This window comes from Typopeltis vanoorti, chromosome 5, assembly GCF_054136105.1.
Source record: "Typopeltis vanoorti isolate ZY-2024b chromosome 5, IOZ_Tvanoo_1.0, whole genome shotgun sequence".
NCBI classification, from domain to species: Eukaryota; Metazoa; Arthropoda; class Arachnida; order Uropygi; family Thelyphonidae; genus Typopeltis; species Typopeltis vanoorti.
The window spans coordinates 12,977,527-12,999,054 of record NC_143553.1 but is presented as its reverse complement, the minus strand read 5'-3'; the positions used below and the strand labels follow the sequence as shown (position 1 = coordinate 12,999,054).

The following is a 21,528-nucleotide window of genomic DNA, read 5'->3' as shown; positions in this document are numbered from 1 at the left end:
GAACTAGTCCAGTCATTCGGCGATCTTTCAGTTTGTTGCATAAATCATGTATCCAGTTGACTGTATTCTCTCCAAGGTTTTTCAGCATTTCAGCTGGTATTGAATCAGACCTGGGGCTTTGTTTTTCCTTAATTTTTTGATTGCTTGTTCTACTTCACTTTTGAGGATCTCTGGTTCTGTTTCCATGTTTTCCATAGCTCCTTCGTCTTCTTGTTGAATAGCTGGGTCCTTGCTATGAAATGCACATTAGACATAGTATAATTCTTTACATAATGGCTTCACACATGTAAGAGAAATCTAAATAGAAATTATTACTCCTATATATTTTGCTCAATATGCCATTCGCTTCATTCAGGGAGAAGGCAAAAGATCTGGTAATATCATTTAAATTCTGAATACGAGAATGGTTATACAGCATGCATGTAATATCTTATGTTTCAGTTGCAGCTGGACTGTAGGAGGAAATACTATTAGAGTTCTCATATGTGGGTATAGATGTATAATTAATTAATATTTAAAAAATTGTAAACAATTAACACCAGTCACTTCTAAAAACTCAGAAATAAGCATGTGATCTGTCCGATTAAGATACGATGGTGGTGTAGGTCTTTACTGGATTTGATAAATAGACAATCGAATTTGAACCTAGTGTAGCATCTTGGTGTGGTTCAAATGAACTCTATGTCTGGTGTCAATGGCATGAGAAGCAAGGCCTGAACCTTCAGATTCAAAAAATCATATACAGTTTTGATATTCTTGAATTCTAATAGTAGCAGAACAGTTAGTCTGTACAAAGTTATAAAGATAACAAGGATAGAGTATCTGATAAATATCAGGCAAGGATAGGTGTGATAATATATCTTTGATAGGCCATAAGAATGATGACAACTTGTGAACTGGTTTGAAGATGGTATATGAACTATATCTGTGAAGGATTCTTGCTATTTGTTCAGATGTTTGTTGAGTATGCTGGTCCTGAGTGAGTTGGTAAGAGATGGGTCATTAATAAGTAATTTCTCTCTTCTGTATTGATTTTTAAAAAGTTAACAGCTGTTCAGGGGTGAAATAACATCTTTAATGAAAGAGAAATTGTAGCTTTTTAGAAGCTCAGGATGCAATAGTTGTGATGTGTTTACGCCAGGAGAGGCTTGATGTCAAGGTGATTCCAAGAAGAGAAATTTCATCTTCTGGAACTTTGAGTTTGTCCAAGATAATACTAAAGTGGGATAAAATGGTTCTGTTTTGCAAAAAATAAGGCAGAACTGGGTTTTGCTAGCATTGAACTTGACAGGGTTATCTGAACCCCATTGGAGGATGGCTCAGAGATCAGAATCAAAGACAGTGGTTGTGGATATTCTGTAGGTCAAGGTGGTTTGTGTAGAGTAAGGTTTATCAAATGAAAGAGAGGAGTGCAATGTGCTGTCATCTGTAAAACTGTGTATTAGGTTGGAAGTCAACTGAAGTAGGTCACTGATATATAGAAGAAAGAGGTTTGGTGAGAGAACAGAACATAGTGGTAACCATTGACCATCATGCATAGAGTGTGTGTGTTAAGACAGAAAGCTGGCAATTCAACTGCAGAAGTCCTGGGACAGACCAAATAATGAGAGTTTGTTCAGTAAGCCTGTGTCCCAGACCCAGTAAAAAGTTTTGGAAATATCAAGTGCAACCACTTGAGATTTACCAGCCTTATTTATTAAAATAATTATCAATTAACAACACTATAATTTAAATTTAAAGATTAAACTATAATTATTAATAAATAATCCAAATAATAATAACACTCCACTAGTATCTATCCCACAGCCTGTAAATAAAAAAAAAAAAAACATTTTTCTGCTTAAATGTTCATCTTCATACTGCCACATTACATCTGGGCCATCCTATATATATACATTTTTAGAGGTACCTGTGGCATAGTACAATTATTAAAAGAACATGTAAGACCACAGTAATAACTTTTTAATTAATAAGGTACAGATATTTCACACTAAAACTAATAGTACATCTTCAATGTCACACAAACAGTTATAGGAATGGAATACAAGTAACAAACATTCGGTGAATCACCTATTAAATACAATTGTTGCCACGTGCTAGGAAATGATAGAAAATAATAATTAATTAATATTTAAGATAATTGTTTTTTTTTATTGATTACATAAAATAAAAGTCTCCCAGATCTTCGAGAGAGAGAGACAATCATTTCGTTTTAAATTCGGTCGGTGTAAAATAGCTTCACAACTTTCTTTAAAAAGGCATTCATATTTGAACCTGCATCTGTGGAGGAGAATAGCTTTATCCCACTGGATATTATGAGTAGTGTTAATACTGTGTTGTGCTAGACCAGACTTCTGAGGTTTGTTGTATTCAATATAATATTGATGTTCTTTAATTCTTTTTTCCACAGAACGACCAGTTTGTCGTTCTGTGGAAAATAAGAAACATCACATTCACATGGTATTTGGTAAATGCCAGCCAAAGATAGAGATGACAGTTTATCTTTTGTAGAAGGCAATAAAGAGGAAATTTTGTTGATAGGAACATACGTGTGAATCAATTGGTACTTTTTCAAAATTCTACCTATAGGTTCTGAGATTCCTGGAACGTAAGGGATTGGAACTCTGCGGACTGTTGAAGAAACCTTAGGTATTGGAACATAAGATTCAATTATCTGTTGTACTTGATTAGGGTTGTAATTATTTGATTCCATTAACTTTTTAGTGATGTAAAGTTCTTGTTGTAAGATTACTGGAGAAGAGCAAACTTTATGTGCTCAATTAATTAGAGATTTAAGAATGCCAAATTTTTGAGATGTGTGGTGAGCAGACTTTTTACGAATGTATCTGCTAGTAAATGTGGGCTTTCGAAAGATGCTTGTAGATAAGGTACCAGAAGAAGTTCGAGTAAGGAAGATGTCCAAAAAAGGTAAAGTACCAGAATTTTCTTTTTCCATGGTGAATTGAATACGTGGGTGAAGGTTATTTATCTGTTGTAGAAAGGTGGAAAGCTCATCTTCAGTATGTGACTAAAGAGTTGGTTGAGGATGAATGGATGAAAACATAGTGTCTTCAAATTGTTTCAAAAAGTAGTTTGATAAAGGTGGAGACAGAGGGCTGCCCATGGCAGTACCTTCAACTTGTTTGTAGATCTTGGTTTTTCAGCTAAAATAACCTGAATGGATAACAAATGCAAAAATCTTTGCTATATCTGGAGTGTAATCTTCATATAATAATTTGATTGTGTCAGCTAATGGAATATTGGTAAACAGAGAAACAATGTTGAAACTGACTGGTAACTCAGACTCTTTGATTTTTATATCCTTGATTTTTTCAAGAAAATCTGTTGAATTTTTTATGTAGGATCTGGAATGTCCAGTGAGAGCACTTAAAGAATGTGACAAGACTTTTGCAATTTGATAGGTAGGAGAATCAATGCAATTCATGATAGGTCGCACTGGATAGCCTTATTTATGGGTTTTCGGGAGTCCACATAGATGGGGAGTTCTTCCAAAGTAGGTGCATAATTTATCCACGTAATTTTCCCAACTGATAACCTCATCGAGTAATTTATTTAATTGTTTAATTTGTGAATTTGTAGGATTATGCGTGATCACTTGGTAGGTAGAGGTGTCTTCTGAAAGGCTGGATACTTTTGTCTCATAGTCAGTCTTATTCATGATTATAATAGCTTTTCCTTTATTGGCCTTAGAAATAGATATGTTATTATCTCTTCTTAAAGAAGTTAGCCCTTTGATTTCAGCATTTGATAAGTTGCATGGAGGTAATTTGCTTTTAAATAACGAAGACGCAACTTCAAAACGAAGTTTGTTAGCATTGTCGCTAGAAAGTCCTGATAGATTGCATTCTATATTATGTAAAAAATCAAGATACGGAATAATTACAAAATCAAGGCCTTTTGCTAATGCACTGGTTTCGGCATCAGATAAAGGGCGATTGGAAATATTAAAAATCCATTTATTAGTAGAAGTGATGTCAGAGGTTAAGTTTTTCTTTTGCTTGTGATATAAAGAATTATATTTTTGCATAAGTCTTTGAAAATTTCTTTCGTAAGAACGGGTTAAATGTTTTGATAAATGAAGAACAATATCTAGTAATCATCATGGAATCGAATAATTACAACCCTAATCAAGTCCAACAGATAATTGAATGTTAAAGATTGTTTTGATAAACGAAGAACAATATCTAGTAATTCATCATGGAATCGAATAATTACAACCCTAATCAAGTCCAACAGATAATTGAATCTTATGTTCCAATACCTAAGGTTTCTTCAACAGTCTGCAGAGTTCCAATCCCTTATATTCCAGGAATCTCAGAACCTATAGGTAGAATTTTGAAAAAGTACCAATTGATTCCCACGTATGTTCCTATCAACAAAATTTCCTCTTTATTGCCTTCTACCAAAGATAAACTGTCACTCTATCTTTGGCTGGTGTTTACCAAATACCATCTGAATGCGATGTTTCTTATTTTGGACAAACTTGCCGTTCTGAGGAAAAAAATAAGACAGAACTGGAGTTTAATAGCAATTGAAATTGATGAGGTTATCTATAATGGAGGATGGCTTGTAAATCAAATTGAGGACAGTGGTGGTTGATGTTCTGTAGGTTGAGTTGAGTTGTGGAGAGTAAATTTATCAAATGAAAGGGAGGAGTTAAATGTGCTGTCATCTGCAAAACTGTGTATTGGGTTGGAGGTCAACTGAAGTGGGTCATTGATATATAGCAGGAAGAGGGTTGGTGAGAGAACAGGATGTTGTGGAATCTAGGCAATAGTTTGATGGTGAAAGAATAAGGAACTGTCTATCATCACATATAGTGTGTGTCCAGACAGAAATCTGGCAATGCAACTGCAGAAGTCATGAGGCAGTACAAATGATGGGAGTTTGTTTAAGAAGCCTTTATGCCAGACAGTCAAAAGATTTGGAGATATCAAGTGCAACCACTTGAGATTCACTAAATTTCTCCATGGTATTTGTTCAGAGATGGGTGATATATGAGAATAGATCTTTTGTTGATCGACAGCAACAGAATCCATACTGGTGGTCGCTTGATAGCTAGGTGCCTTCAAGTTAGTGTAGGAGTTGGGAATTAATGAAAGCACCCAGCTATTAAGCAAACATCAGTAGATTCTGTCACTGCCGATCAACAACTTGAGATAGGGTGGTAGTTAGATGGCAGTGATTTGTCACCCTTCTTAGGAATGGGTTAAATATAGGCCAGTTTTGAGGCTGTGGGATAGATACTAGTGGAGTAAGAGAGTATGTACAGGTAGCATAGGAGAGGAATCGGTTCTGGTGCATAATCTTTCTGGACAATTGGAGGAATACCATTGGGGCCAGGAGACTTTTTTGTATGTCTAATTTAGATAATAGGTTTCTGGCAAAGGGATATGGGGGACAGCTGGAATGGTTGGGAGGCTGTACCATTGTCAGTTATGCGTGCATTGACTTTTCTATAGTTGTTGATGCTGAGAGCCACATTGGTATAGTAGGAGTGGGAATAGTGTTGGACAAAAGTTATGACCAATTAATTTAGCAAGAAACCAAAAGGCACATCTGCCATTTGGGCAGGCTGCAAGTTTCCTGCTTTCTACCTGTTCAAAATTCTGTTTTGGAAGCATTGATAGTTTTCTTACATTTATTTTGGGCTTGGGTATAAACATTGAAGGAGGTTGGAGTTCTTAATGTAAGCCAGCCAGTTGTGGTATGCTTGATATATCATTTGTACAGCCTTAGGGGATGGGCAGTTCAGAGAAGTGTGGGGAATGTATGTTTCCATGCAGGGCCAGCTCTAGAATTTTGTTGCCCCGTGCAATCCATTACTTGCCGCCCCAGCACCAACTTCAAATTAACTTTTGGAATTTTGAAAACCATTATGTTCAACATTAGCTTCATGACCATTAATTTTAAATATAGTACCATTAATAATAATGCACTGATAAAGTGATTAACATACTGCATATTCATAAAATAAACTATCGACTTCATCAATTGACAATTAAATGAAATGTAGTAATAATTTATTACTTACATATATGGAATGATCTTCACTTGTACAATGGTGAACTGTTGAGTTACAGTTAACTATAGAATGTACACGTTATAGTTTTAGCACTATTTTCGCATTATTTTAATTAGAATTTATATTGTTTTTAGTATCTACTGATTAAAAATACATTTTTCTTGCTTTCATATTTCAAAAATCAGAAATTAGGTCTGCATAGTGTAATTTCTGACCGATTTCATGTTCAATTGAAATCATGGCAAGACCTTCCAATCTCGTTTCGGCCATTGTTGAGCGTAAGTACGTAAGTTCAGTTTTGAGAAACTACGCTCACCACTTGCAACCGTCACAGGCAATGTCAGTAATATTCTTAGGGCGACAGCGACATTCGGAGCAAAGTTATTTTCAACAATAAAACGAAAAACTTCAATTGGCGGTGTATTTTCTGGTACTAATTTGGACACTACTTTCAGTTCATCACATAGCTCAATTGCATCGATGTCTCTATTTTCTTCATGTGTTAAAACGGCTTCTAGGTTTTTACAGTTGTCTAAGAGCTCATTTGTTGTCTCAGATTTTAATTTAGAGATGTTATATAAAAATGAAAAATGTGAACTGTGGTGTTCCAATTGCTCGAACCTTTCTTCAATAGAATTAGTTGCAACATCAATAATTAAAAAAAACAACTAAACTTTGAATTTTGTTTTGGGATCTAAAATAGGTTCATCTCTTGCTTCATAATCATGCTGCTTTTTCTGCTGATGCAATCTGGTACTTTCGAATGTTGGTTTTCAAATCAGCATCAGCTTCGACTTTCTCAGCTTGTAGTAGTAATGTTGTAGCATCAACAAGAAAATTTTGAAATCAATTATCATTTCTGAGATTCTTAAGACTTTCGAGAACATTACCCAATGTTGTTATGGTGCTAGACAATTCCATCTTTATGCTTTGCAACAGTTTACTTGCAACACATTAATTTCATTTAAAACATAGTGCCATATAACCAGACAACATAAAAATTTAAAGTCTCTAAGTTTTAGAGCAAGGGTTTCAGCTTCGTGTCTCACCATTTTGTCTACTGACTCAACATCAGCAATTTCTATCAGTGCATAATAAAACTCCTCAATATAGTATCTTAAAGGACGAATAGCATCGATTCTAGATCCCCAGAAAGTTGTACTTAATGGCTTGGGCATTAGGGTTGTAATATGTGTCTTAAGGATTCCCCAACGCAGCGTTGACGCTGAGAAAAACACATACAATTTCTGAACCATTTCAAAAAATGAAATCCCTTCTCTAGTGGTCAGTGATACCGCAATGTCATCTAGAGAAGGGATTTCATTTCAATGAAATGAATGAGAACAGCAAGGGATATAAAAAGCTCTTGGGTTCAAGTCCCTAATGCGTTGTTGAACTCCTGAATGCTTTCCTTTCATGTTCGATCCATTATCATAACCCTGGCCACGCATGTTTGCGATTGGAATATTCATGTCTGATAATTTTCTTACGATACATTCGGTTAACGCTGAGCCTGTAGTGGCTTCTACAGGAATGAAACCAAGAAAATGTTCATGAATGTTGATATCAGTTGGATCCGTATTAACAAATCTTACAATTAATGTTAATTGTTCAATGCGGTTTACATCGGGAGTACAGTCTGCAACTATGCTGTAATATTTAGCTTTCTCAACCATAGAAATTATTTGTTTTTTTATGGTTCCAGAGAGGAGAGCAATCAATTCATTTTGAATATTTTTCCCAAGATAATGTTGGGCCGAACCACAAGCTACTCTCATTAAATGTTCAGACATAGCACTGTCAAATCTGGTAATCAGTTCAACAAGCTGTAAAAAATTTCCATTATTAGGGTCATATAAATTATCAGATGTTCAGATGCTATTATGTTCCTCCAGTGCCAAATTTCTGAATTTAATAACTTTTGCTGCATTGAATCAATTGTCTTTTCTAATTTAAGCCTGGACGAAAATTCAATCCACTTTTTATGGGACTCCAAATGGTTTTGGATTTCTCGTGTTCATTAAGATACACATACAAATGACCCCAATCATTATACCCATCAGTAATGAATGACATTATATTACAGGAAAACAACTTACAGCAGAAACAAAATACAGAATCTTTTTCTTTTGAATACACTAACCATGATCGATAATATGTTCTCCATTGCTTAGTTCCCTGGTGTAAAAATGTAATGAAAATTTCCTACCATTAGAGCTGCGTGGAAAAATGAAATCACTGTTTGGTTTCTCTGGCGGCCCTTTTTTTACGATTTCCAGTCTTTTGGCTTAAAGAAGGATTCCATCTAGCTGGATCAGTGTACCTATCAAGTTCATCACTTAAATCTCTAGATTCGGAAATTGTCATATCAGTCTCATTTTCGAGATTCCTTGCAATGTCTATGTTACTGGGACCCGAGTTAGAAGTACTTGCCATGAGCTCAGAATCATTGGTTTCAGTACATTTACTTATTTCCTCCTGCCCTACATCAGCTGATTCAGTTTTTAGATATTTAAATAAAGTCCCGCTATGTTTTTGAATATCACATTCTTTTTCCAGTTTCCGTTTGCGATATTCTGCACCTGATAGTTTTTTCTTTTATCGGACATTGTAATCTATTTGAATATTAAAATTGTTTTAAACCCTACAATAAAATATTATTATTAGTATGGTATTATTTAGTAATTAATGGAGGTTGAAACACTATACTAACTACTAATTTACATAAAACTCAAAAAAATCTTATCACTGTAACAGTCACTAACACTGAGCAAAATCAACTTTCCTTAATACACACTCAAAAACAAGTGAAATGTTCTGGAGATTACAGTATCGACGGCCATTACTCTAATAGAAGGACTCTAGTGAAAATTTCAATTACTTCGTATATACAGGGTGTTCGGGATAAATTTGACATATTTATAATTAATTATATTTTTCCGTAAGTTACATGTATTAACACACACTTCTCTTCATTTAAAAGTTTGGACCCTTCTTCATTCATATACAAGATGTCAGAAAGGATGGATAGCTGGAACCCACCTGAATCATGGAAGAGAATAACTTGTATCATGATGATTCGTGCCCGCCATCAAAATAAGGATATTACGACTGCTGCCCAATGCTCCCTGAATACAGTAAAAACAATCAGGCATGAACTAGAGACTTGCAATGGTGACTACGAGGATGTAGCAAGAAGAAAGATCCCTAGCAGACGATCTGATTGCGTTCGTACAGCAGAATTCCTTGCAAATCTGCAGGAACAGGTGTTGAAGAACCCTGGCATTGGAATTCGGGCTTTGTTCGTGGAGTTGCTAACTGTAGTCAAGCCCTGGATAACAAGGGTAGCCAATGGTAGGCCGTATGTATGGCAGCAGGATTCGGCCCCTTGCCACACCTCTGGGAAAAGTCAAAAATGGTTGTCTGAAAATTTCTACGACTTCACCAATTCAAATGTTTGGCCTCCAAACTCCCCAGACCTTAACCCCATGGATTATTTTGTATGGGGCGCAGTTGAAAAAGACACCAATCGCACTTCCAGTAATACAAAACCCCAGTTAATGGATAAAATTAAAACAGTTTTTGCGGCCCTTCCCAGGGAGACTGTAGCATCAGCTTGTTCGAGGTTCCGAAGCAGAATTGAAGCTGTGATCGATGCTAATGGTGGTTATTTTGAGTAAATCTTGTTGATAGTATTGTAATTAACTCTGCCTGTAATGTTTTTTTGTCAATTCATTAAATTTAATAGATACAAAGAAGATTTTCTTTTTCCTTACGAAACTGTCAAATTTATCCCGAACACCCTGTATGACTCGTTTTCTAGTACATGTGTCTTGCCTTAGGCAGTAATTCATATAATCAGATTAAGTTCCAAGTTCCCGTGTTTAGTTCGCAATGTATGCATATCCAATACTAAGAATTAACATGATTAATACAACTAACAACTACGAGTTTTTACAAATATATTACAATATATTATACAAAATAGTGACACACAACAGTAGGTAATATTTTAACATTTATTCTGATGAACAAAATTGGCCTTGGGAATGGCAGATCATGTTAAACTCTGAATGAGATACTATTATATTATAATTCTTCTCATTCAGAATTTAACACCAGCTAACAGTGGGAAATTCAATTCATAGTAAGTTAACAAGCACAAGATGGAAATATGATATTGCATAATGAACTTTTAAATGCAGTTTTATTGCAGATTCCATTGTTGCATATGCAAGGAATAGAGAGGAGAGGCGAGAAATGAAAGAAGCGAAGAATGACTCACATGGCTTCGATTACCGAAGTTTACGGGAGTATCATTGATCGACGGATTGTCGGAAATAGAAACAGCATCATGGGCATAATAAGTCACTGGTCAACTTATTATAAAAACTGCGATCTTATGCAATATTATTATTATTATTATTTATTCCACATCTTCATTTTATTCACTTTCATTTTGGCCCCCATAAAATTGCTGCCCCGTGCAAATGCACGCATTGCACCGTCGGTAGAGCCGGCCCTGTTTCAATGCCAGTGAGGATTACTTTGGTGGATTGGAAGACCAGAAACAATAGTCCAACCATGGGAATGAGGCATAGAAGTCACAGAGGCTGTCCCACTTGGCACTATTATAATGCCAAACTACTCATTTTATGGGAGTAATTGTGTAAGTGTTCTTGCACGCGGGAGGAGATGAGCACTAGATTGTGGTCGTAAACACCCAGAAGGCTCGCTACATTCACTACATGGAAGGGTCATTGGTGATGAAGAGATCTAGGGTGTTTGGGGGAGTGGTTTGGGTGATCTGATATTCTGGTTGTCGTGTGAACAATTTGTTTAAGGTCATTAGTGATAGCAAATGGCAAGATCTGTACAACTGGAGGAAGAAAGCCTGTTGGTGTTGTGGGCGATAAAATCTCCAAGGAGGATGATTTCACTTTTTAGGAGAGTGGAACTGGAGAAATTCAGTTTTTAAGAGAGGAAATTAAAGAACTCAGAGTGATTGGTGGCATTAGGAGACAGCAAATGAATTTGAACTGAGTGAATAAGGGATATTTTCAAGCAATGAAGGTCAAAGTTGGGCGATTCTAAATATGTATGTATATATATATATATATATATGTATATATATATATGCACAGAAACCACCCTTGGGTTGAAAGGAGTTTAGGAGTATGTAGTTCGGAAGGTTGAGATGGATGGATAGTGCTGGGGGGGGGGTTGAGATTCGAGTTTCTACTAAAAAGAGTAGGTGGGGTTTGATGGGCTGAAGAAGGTAGTGGACACTATTAAGGTTGGAGCTGAGGCCACAGAAGTTAGTGAAATGGATGTATAAGGTTCTGTGGTTCATATATTTGACCACAAGGGTCTTGCACATTTATTATGCAGTGCCAGCATACTGGTCTTCATGGTGGCTCCTAGTGGTGTCACTTAGTTTATGCACTAATTTAACTTGTTTGTAGTTGATGATTCAACTGTTGTCTCCAGTTTGGCGTTTTTTCTTCTAATCCTTAGTTATGCCTGTTGAGCGTAACTTCTGCTCTTTCTTATTTTCACCTCTCGCATCCTGATTTTGCTGTGATAACCACTCAGAGATAAGGCAGACCTTTTGGAATTATCTTTTATTCCAACTTGTTAGGTTGTAAACAGTTTTTTTTTTAATATGTTTATTATATATGTTTTTAATTTCTCTTTATGGATCTCTTTATGCTATATATGGTTCTTATTACAGTATATATCTTTTATATATATCTCTTTTTTCTTATACATTAATTCGCTTTCCTTATCTCTCTTTAATCTCGTATATATTTATATGTTTAACGCAACTTTTGTTATGTACTTCTAACTATTCTTCCTTATCACTCTTTGGTATATCTTTAATATCTCCTTACACTAAACTGCCTTCCGCACTTGCCTTCTTATTCTTCGAACACCAGAAAATTTATTTGATTAAAAGCTTTTTATATGTTTTTTTTATTTATTTATATGTTTAACGCAATTTTTTTTTAATATGTTTATTATATATGTTTTTAATTTCTCTTTATGGATCTCTTTATGCAATATATGGTTCTTATTACAGTATATATCTTTTATATATATATATATCTTTTTTCTTATACATTAATTTGCTTTCTTTATCTCTCTTTAATCTCGTATATATTTATATGTTTAACGCAACTTTTGTTATGTACTTCTAACTATTCTTCCTTATCACTCTTTGGTATATCTTTAATATCTCCTTACACTAAACTGCCTTCCGCACTTGCCTTCTTATTCTTCGAACACCAGAAAATTTATTTGATTAAAAGCTGCGCCACTGATCTTCGTTTTCTACAAGAAGTGCAAAATGCGTCCAGTAGTTTTCCATTTACCCTCAGAATATCCCTAATTTAATTAGTATCTGCAGTCGTGGTCTATTATCTATCCTTTACTATCCTTTCTCCTCGGTTCCCACTAATAGGCTCTAATATTTTTTCGGAACACTGCATCAAATAATTTAGAATCAGGCGACACTTACTTAATATTTAAACAACAAAATTTAATTCAAATAAGACAAATTTGCACTGCATTTGCAGTAATAGAAAAAAAATATCTCAATTCAAATCTGCATAAATAAATTAGTTAAGTTCCTGCATTTTACTCACACAAATCATATCACATATTTAACTAATTTTCTTAATATAACATAAATCATTTATAATGAGCAATGGTACTTATTACTTAGTTGTTAACTCTTATTCATCGAACACATAGACAATATCTTTTACACACAATTGCTCCTTCCTTTCTATGCTGGGAATATTCTATAGGTAAGTTTCACCAGTTCAGCAAACAGTTACACTATGACTTATTTCAACTACAAATTCCTGACATTTAATTACTTTATAATCTTCAACTGTTAAATATGCCTATTTAGATCAGCCTCTACTTTACAGTCCACTAATAAAAGTTCTCTTAAAAGCTCAAGAAAATTGAACAAACGGGTCAACTCACTTTATAGCTGCTACCCACTGTGCACTTGGCTTCGAACTGGACTTCTGTTCCCTTTTGTTCTGTGTCAGGTTTTTCTCTCCCTTTTTACAGCGCGATAGATTTACTGATGCTTCTGGGATGCTGTACTCGCCGCACTTCGGACAAAGATTATCGGCTTGTGAAATGCTTGCATGCGCGTTGGACTAACGGAGCAATTTCTTCCTTCTGGTTAACAGCTCCCAGCGAAGACTCGTCAATTCGTCATCAAATATCTTCTTTGCCTGGCGGATTGGCTCCTCGTCATCTTTCTTTTAGATCACTGGCATGATTTCTCCTGAAATCGCGTCCTCGATGGCTTACATCTGACAGACAACCGTTGGCAACTTCTCGATCATGACCTCTGGACAACCGATAAGGAACTCCTGGAACCGATGTTGCGATCTTTTCGCCAACGCCTTTTATTCGGTCACTTGCGAATCCTTGCACGGAGATATGTGACCCCCGAACATTTCAGTGAAATCCCTTGATCCTTTTCTCAGACTGACCCTTCCTTTGTTTTTCTCCAACACTCCCTAAATCCTATTCGTTCTGGCAGCGAACATTTGTTTGAAGCTTTTGTCAGTCCACCTAGCACTGACCTTGAGCGTTTCCATGTAGAACACACACAAAATTGGATGTCTTTACAAAGAGCTAAAAATATACTGTTTACTAGTGGCAAGGTATTGCCTTAATACTACACCTTCTAGAATATTCCCTTATTTGGCAGAAAGCATATACAATTCCCATTGGAATTATTTACATTTAAACAAACATCTATGTACAAGTTACAATTCTTACTGGGCTTGACCTTGGTAAAATTTATGTAAAAATATTTAGACTTTTTGGAGCTACATAAATATATTTACAAGGTCACTTAAAACTACTTCTGGCAATCCATTCCACTCGCTCACCACACTCCATGCTAAAAATCTAGTTTGCATACCCTTGCTAACTCCATTCTTACACAAATTCCTCAGGTGATTCCTAGTTCTCTCTATTTGTCATGTATTGAAAAATTTACTTTGTGCCAATCTTATAGAATCCCCTTTAATTTCTATTCAGTCCTCTCTTTTCTGCCTATCAACTAAACTTTGCAACTAATCAAAAATATCAACTAATGACCTTCAACCTGTCCTCATAGACAGCATTCCGCAGACCATTTGCTGGCTTTGTCTGTCGGAATCTTCTCCAATACCTCCTGATCTCCAAGAAATCCAGATGACCAAATTTGTGCATAGTAGTCAATATGTGGCTGAATCATAGTGTAATAAAGATTGATAATAACCCTACTATCTGTACTTCCTAGGATGTCTTTCAACATCCAGGTAATCCTTTTGAACTGTTTTACCAAGTTTTTGCAATATTCCCTCTGAATTTCAACTCTCTGCTAACCATTATCCTCAAGTCCTTTATCGTTTTCCTGCAATGCTCAATTTCCTGCATCTTTTGGACTACCTTCATGTCTGTGTAGATGGATTGCCAGTTTTCTATCATATCAATCCCTATGTGTAATACTCGATGGTGTTCTCTCTTCAGACTTCCTGTCAATCCTGCCATTCCTGAGGGCTCTGTCATTTCAATTGATCTCAGTATCCTTGTTTGGGGGTGAAAGCAACCTAGTCAACTTCAATACTTTGAAAGCACAGTTTTGCTTGTAGTTAAAAAAGACTAGATGTTCCACTTACTTTTGATAATGCTCAGCTCAACAGTTAAGACCAAATATCTCTTCTCGGAATGACTCTTACTCAAAACCTTTCCTGGCACAATCACATCACTCCTGTATCATCATCAGCTTCCATTAAACTAGCCATCCTTTTCTGCTCAAGACGGTACTTCTCTGCTGAATAGCTACTCTATGTAAATCCCAAATCTGACCAATATTGGCATACTGCTCTCATGTTTGCAATGGTACACCTAAGTCCTCCCCAAAAATTCTTGATGCTGTTCAGGAAAGGACAATTTGGTTGATTAATGACACTTCTCTTACAGACTCAGATTAGTTTCTGCATTGTGTCTCTTCTTGAGATATTTCCATGGCCATTGTTCAGCAGAGCTAGTATCTGTTATGCCTCCCATTTCTGCCAGATCTACAGGATCTTGAGCAACAACCATCCAACATACCTTTATGGTCAAAATGCATACTCTCCACACATACTACTCCCAGTAATCTTTCATTCCGTCCATCTCAATTCTGTGGAACAGCCTCCCCCATGAAGCATTTTCAAAGGACTACAATCTCCAACAGTTAAGGAAGAATATCAACAGATTATCTACTCCTGATCTTAGCCACACACATCATTTATTTGCTATAGACTCTTCTGCCTTTCGTGTGTGGGAGAAATATATATATTTGTACTATCTATGTGATACACAGTATATAATAACCGTACATTTTGCAACTTTAGATTCATAATCATTATCCTTTGCCTACAGTGCCAGTATTCAAATCATCCTTCAAGATATTGACATCACCTTAATCATGGAACAAACAACTGAATATCCCACCCTCCTCCAATTCTTTCCCTATATCATTAATATAGTGCCCTCTTGTATAGAACCCTGAAGCACTCCACTAGTCACCCTCATTCTTCTACATTTCACTCCCCCATATACAACGCTTTGGTGCCTGTCTGTCAGCCACCTCTTATTCATGCTATCATCCTCCTTTTCAATACCCATTTCCTTCAACTTTTTTAATAGCTTTCTAAGTAAAATTCTGTCAAATGCCTTTTCAAAGTCCAGCAGTATCATGGCGTAGCCATTTCCCTTATCAAATTCTACTGTCACTCAATTATAAAATGTGAATAAATTGCTAAGGCAGGAGCTACATTTCACAAAGCCATGCTGCCCATATTGTATCATTTTGCTATTCACTCACTACTGGATTTTACCTTTAATCAACTTTTCCAATGCTTTTAATCACCACTCCTGAGATATTAATTGATCTGTAATTTGCTACTTCTGTCTTGGAGCCTCTTTTATGAAATGTAATCATTACCAAATACAAAACAGAAATTGAATTATCTTATCCTCTTTGCATTCTCTTGCAACCTTGCCGGAAACTTAGACTGTATAACTTCATCGGAGGCAATGCTAATTCTCTTGCACATTCATGTAGTATTTGTTGTGTGTGTGTGTGGGAACCGTTTTTATATTATACCTAATTTTACATTCAAACTTGGATGTATATATCTTATTTCATCATCATCAGTGGTCCTAACAGGCAGTTAAGCGCCTGCAACCTTTCAACTATTCTTGGACTTAGCAATCATAACTCAAGGATAAGGGGGTTAGTCCTATACCTCCCAGTGTGTCTTATGTCTGTAGATGCATGTTCATGGGGCCAGTTTGCCTTTTCTGTGGGACAAAAACCTGAGTTTCCTGGTGAACCCCCCCCCCCCCAACTCCATAGGAGATTGGCTAACTCACTTTTTATCAAAAGAGACCAGATAAAGGTTCCTCGCATTGCTGACGGGAATTGAACCCAGGTTTTTCTGACCAAAGGGCTTTGTTTATATTGACCGAGCTCCGGAGACTCGTATATCTTATTTGAATGTTTTAATTATCTACTTTATTTAGTTGTTTATTTTTTACTTTTTGTAAAAAAAAAGTGTCAGTAGTATCCATTCAGCTATGTACTTGGAATCAGATAAGAACCTTTGTAATATGCTTTTAACTATTTAACAGTTTACAATAGTAATTATTGTGTGACTTGAATTTTATGATTAACAAAATACAAAAGTAATAGTACAAAAGGAAGAGTAAAAATAAAAAATGAATACTGTATTATAATAGATACTTTGCTGTAAGTAAACTCAATTACTATGCCATTGATTCTAAGGAGTTTTGGCTGGGATTTGTTGGTAGTTTATTAAAGTGAGAGAATTCATTGCAGTGATCTTTGTTATAATTATTGAATCGACTGTACATTGCTTTCTAGCAACACCTTTCTTCCAAAATAATCTGTTATTTGTCACTGTTCTAATCTTGTCAGCCCTTGCATTTTGTCCTTAAGCCATTCATGAATATTCAAGTGGGATTTCAACTAATTGTAGTCTTGCAGGTTGAAGAAGAGAAACTATTCACTCAGCCACTTAGGCCAGAAATGTGAGTGCTGTAAAGCAGAAGGATTGAAATTTTTGATCAGATATTTATTTGAAATCTAGATTAAAGTGAATTTGTAAGATTTTGGTAGTAACCACTCAGAAAATGGTGTGGAAATAAGCAGCATAGTAAGTGATGATAAAGCATTCCAAAAACAGCCAGTTCTGAAAAGAAATATAGCGCTTCTGAAATTAATTATACTTCATTGAGCAATAATGTTAAATTACTGCTACATCGCATTCATTAATTATACTAGATTATATTTATTATTTAATTATAAGTAATTGTTAATTAATAATCAATAATTATCATCCAATGTACATATTAGCTGATGATGGTGGATTGCATCATTCATTGTTATTATATTACAATTATGCTTATGTCTTGATTGATATTCAATTTTTTTCTTAGGAATCTTCCTGAAAGAGAAATGCAAGTGCTTGACATTCCATGTTCCCTTTATATGAATGAACTGCAGAATTTTATCATCAGATCTCAAAGAGAATACTTGACTAAATATCCCATGTGCAGCATAATACAAAAAAGGCAAGTACATAATAAATTTTCCTTGAAAATATATTTCATTCAAGGCTTGCAAAAGATAGAGTAACTTGAATTGTATATCTCAAAAAAAAAAAAAAAAAAGTTTTTACTTATTATTATGTTTTAGAAATCTGGACCTTGCAGTCTCTGATTAATTTAAATTATTCAAAAATAGTAAGTTTAGAATGAGTGAATAACATTAAAAAATATTCAATGTCCAATGATCCCAGTATACATAAATTGGAAGATTCGATCTTAGACATCATTATAAAGATAGGATATTATAAGCCAAATCAGAATTGGTTAATAATAATAAGAAGAAGAATAAAAAGAGAAAAAAAAAAACAGAAATTGTGTACCATACTACTGGTTAGCTTCTGTTTTTGGACAAAACTGGGTCACCACTTGAGACCTATCACCTCGTATAAAATATCACTGCCTCCTCTTTGACCAAATATACAGCATACCTAGCAGAATTCCTGCTGATTCTGATATATTTTGTGAAACTGATATATTTTGTGATCGAACAGTTAAGCTTTTCACTCACAGATATAGAAATCAAAATTTTCTGATGTAGCAGGTCTGAAGTATTGAGTATTATTTATTATGCTACTTTTCATATGCAACTCAAAATATCATATAGAACAATACACACTGAAATCAACTTATTAAGTTGCTGATATTTTGCTGGATTCATGCCAACATCTTTGGAACTTGTAGAGATAATTCAAAGTGCAAAAGAAAGAAAAGTCATGTAGTGCCTTGTTGGACTACACATGTAGGTAGCCTGTGGCTGTCGAGTTGCAAGTGATTATATAATAATAGTCATCCAAATGTTGGAAGGCTATTATTAATGCCCTTGTCGAGATTCTACCATAGACTTTCTTTAATCAATTTTTCAGACGTATCCCAGGTATAACAGATGGGAATATTTTTCTGTGAACTTAAAAATGCCCACTTCTTTGGTGACATTGAATGGTTCAGTTTAGGGTTTTTTTTTTTTTTTTGAACTTTTTCCTGCAAAAGGAAAAAAGTGAAATGAGGATTTTTTCTAGTTTTTTAATTTTATACGAACATTTTTTATAGTTTTTTTTTTTTAATTTCTTACATAATCCAGAAAATCTGCTCTAGAGACTAAACATAAAGCTATCAAACTACTTCAGGCCTCCAATATGTGCAGTGGTGGTCTCACAATAGGTGCTTTAAATTTGTCTCACACCTAAAGACACTGGTAAATATCCATGCTCACTGTGGTATTCAAAGTCTATTGGTTGGAGAATTCTATGTCCTAACTGAGAGTGCTATGTCCCAGTTAGTTTTCAATGTAGATACATTATTATTATTAGCACCAGAAACCTCCAGGAAGTCGAGGACTCAGAAATGGGGAGAGGTCCACATCATCCACGTCATCACCTTTTCTTGAATTTGCACTATCCACATTCACCACCTTCAAAGGCAAACCATTTCAATCACACACAACTCTACAACAGCAAAATCTTGCTGTCCCCTTTCTAGGCTATATTCATTTTCAGCTTTCATGGATGCTTCCTCATCCTCTCCCCCACTCTCTATTTAATGAAAAATTCCATCTACTGGTATTCTGTTTGAGCGTTTATGAGGTTGATAGAGCTCTATTATATGACATCTCTTTCTTCTGTTTGCTAGCATCTGCAGTACACAAATCTTCAATATTTCCTCATAATCTGCATTCCACAGTCCCAATATCATCTTTAACACTCCTTTGCACCCAATCCACTGTATCTAGATCACCTCAGAAATGAGACTATATCTGCACACAATATCCCAGGTGAGGTCATATCAGGGCCTTGTAAAGTGGCAGAATGACTTACTTATCCTTATATCTCTATCGCTATTTTAGCATTGCGATTATCTTCTGCGTTGTATATCTTACTATATGGTCCTGAACTTCACTTTCTTGTCTATTGATCAGTTTCTTCTACTGTAATCCTGCCAAAATGATGTAATATACCACTGAATATCTCATTATACCAAGTAACTTTACATTTACCAACATTGAACTGACTGCCATTTTGACATGCCCAAATTTCAGTCGATTCAAATCATTCTGCAAATTCTGCATGCCAGTTGCATTCCTGATTATCCCACCATTGAGAGCTGTGTACACATAGACATACAATAATATATAATTTAAATAAATAAAATTAAACTGGTTTTCTGACATTTACCAAGTCCCATATGATTTTCCTCTTCTACCTTCAGACAAACTGGTGCTCTGTGGAATGAAGATTACAAGAACCAATCATACATCATTAATACTAAATCTGAGAAATCTGGTCTAGCTCAGCATGGTATTCACACTGGTTACAGAATCTTTCTAGTTGAAAACATACCTATTCCACTGATGGCACTTCAAATTTAAACCTTTATTTAAATTGTACTGAAGTCTTACTACATTTAAATTGGAATGACTGCTTCTCCTTGCCAAAAATTGGGGGTCTCATTCTTATCAGCCACCAATAGTTTTTTTTTCATCTGTGTATCAATTACTGCACATTGTTGATGATCATGCTAGCCTGCCACTGAAGATGACCTGTTGGCCTCAGGTTGAAATATTTGAAAGTATTTTAATTTACTTATTTCAATTATATATTTTGTTTCTATGTGCACACAGCTCTCATTATTATGGCACAGGTATCTCTAAAACAATACATCATTAGCAGATAGCTGTGTGTTTCCTCTCATGTCCCTCCCAATGTCATGAATACAGAGATTGAATGAGGGTGGACCAAGGGCTGATCCATAGGTTACATCAATTTTTGATATCTGTTAGTCAACCATCCTCTTATCCAAGCTAATAGTTTATAATCCAATCCTTATAAGACTGGATGGCTTAATATTATTACCCTAAGACCCTCATGGAGTCAGAATCATCTAGGAGGTCTTTTTGTCATACACGCAGTTCATCATACTGCACCTTAAACACATTCAAATTCTCTGCAGACACCGCACTCTTATGCAAGGTATTCCAATCATTCACAACTCTGCATGCAAAAAAATTGCTTCTCATTCCCTTGTTCACATGCTCCTTATAGAGCTTCCAGGAATGATCTCTTGTTCTCCCCCTGATCTCCTGCCATTTTATGAAAAACCTTTTCAACATTGATCCTATAACAACCTCTTTCCAACTTGTAGGTCACTATCATATCACCCCCTCTTCATCTTATCCACTAGACTCTGTCAATTGCATCTTTTCAACCTTTCCTTATTTGACATTTCAGAGATCAGAAACTACCTTAGTCAGTCCCTCTGGACCCTTTCCAACATCTCTTCATCCTTTTGAAAACCAGGTGGCCAAATCTGTGCACAGTAGTCCATGTGTGGCCTAATCAGAGTCTTACACAATGAAACAAGAATCTCCTTACCTCTACAAGTCAGTGTGCTCCATGTCATTCCCACAATTTGTTGTGTTGTCCTCACAATTTTGGCAATGTGTCCTCTAAATTTTAGTTCCTTGTCCACCATCATCTTAAGATTTCTTATTTCTTCTACCTCCAACAGTACATACCCACCAAGCATAAATTCTACATCCTATCTTTGTTTTTCAAATTTTAAAACAACATTAAACTGGCATCCCCACTCCAATGCCCACTCACTCAATCTATTCAAATTTTTTTTGTAAGGCCACAGCAACTGCTCTACTATTCCTAGTTCATTCCAGCTTTGCTTCAACATTCTCCCATCCATTTCTTCCCCAATATCGTTAACATATAGGTTAAACAGCAATGGCCCTAAAACAAACCCCTCAGGCACACCACTAGTGACTTTCCTCTTCCGGAATA

The 21,528-nt window shown here is 35.5% G+C and overlaps 1 protein-coding gene across 1 annotated transcript in view; it reads left to right on the top strand.

Moving 5' to 3' along the window:
• The window catches only part of fws (Conserved oligomeric Golgi complex subunit 5 four way stop), a 574,187-nt gene that overhangs the window by 451,281 nt on the left and 101,378 nt on the right, over positions 1-21,528 (top strand). The window contains exon 16 of the mRNA XM_090393051.1: positions 17,576-17,710. Within this exon, the coding sequence (XP_090249177.1) occupies positions 17,576-17,710 (135 nt within the window). The remainder of the gene's footprint in view (positions 1-17,575; positions 17,711-21,528) is intronic.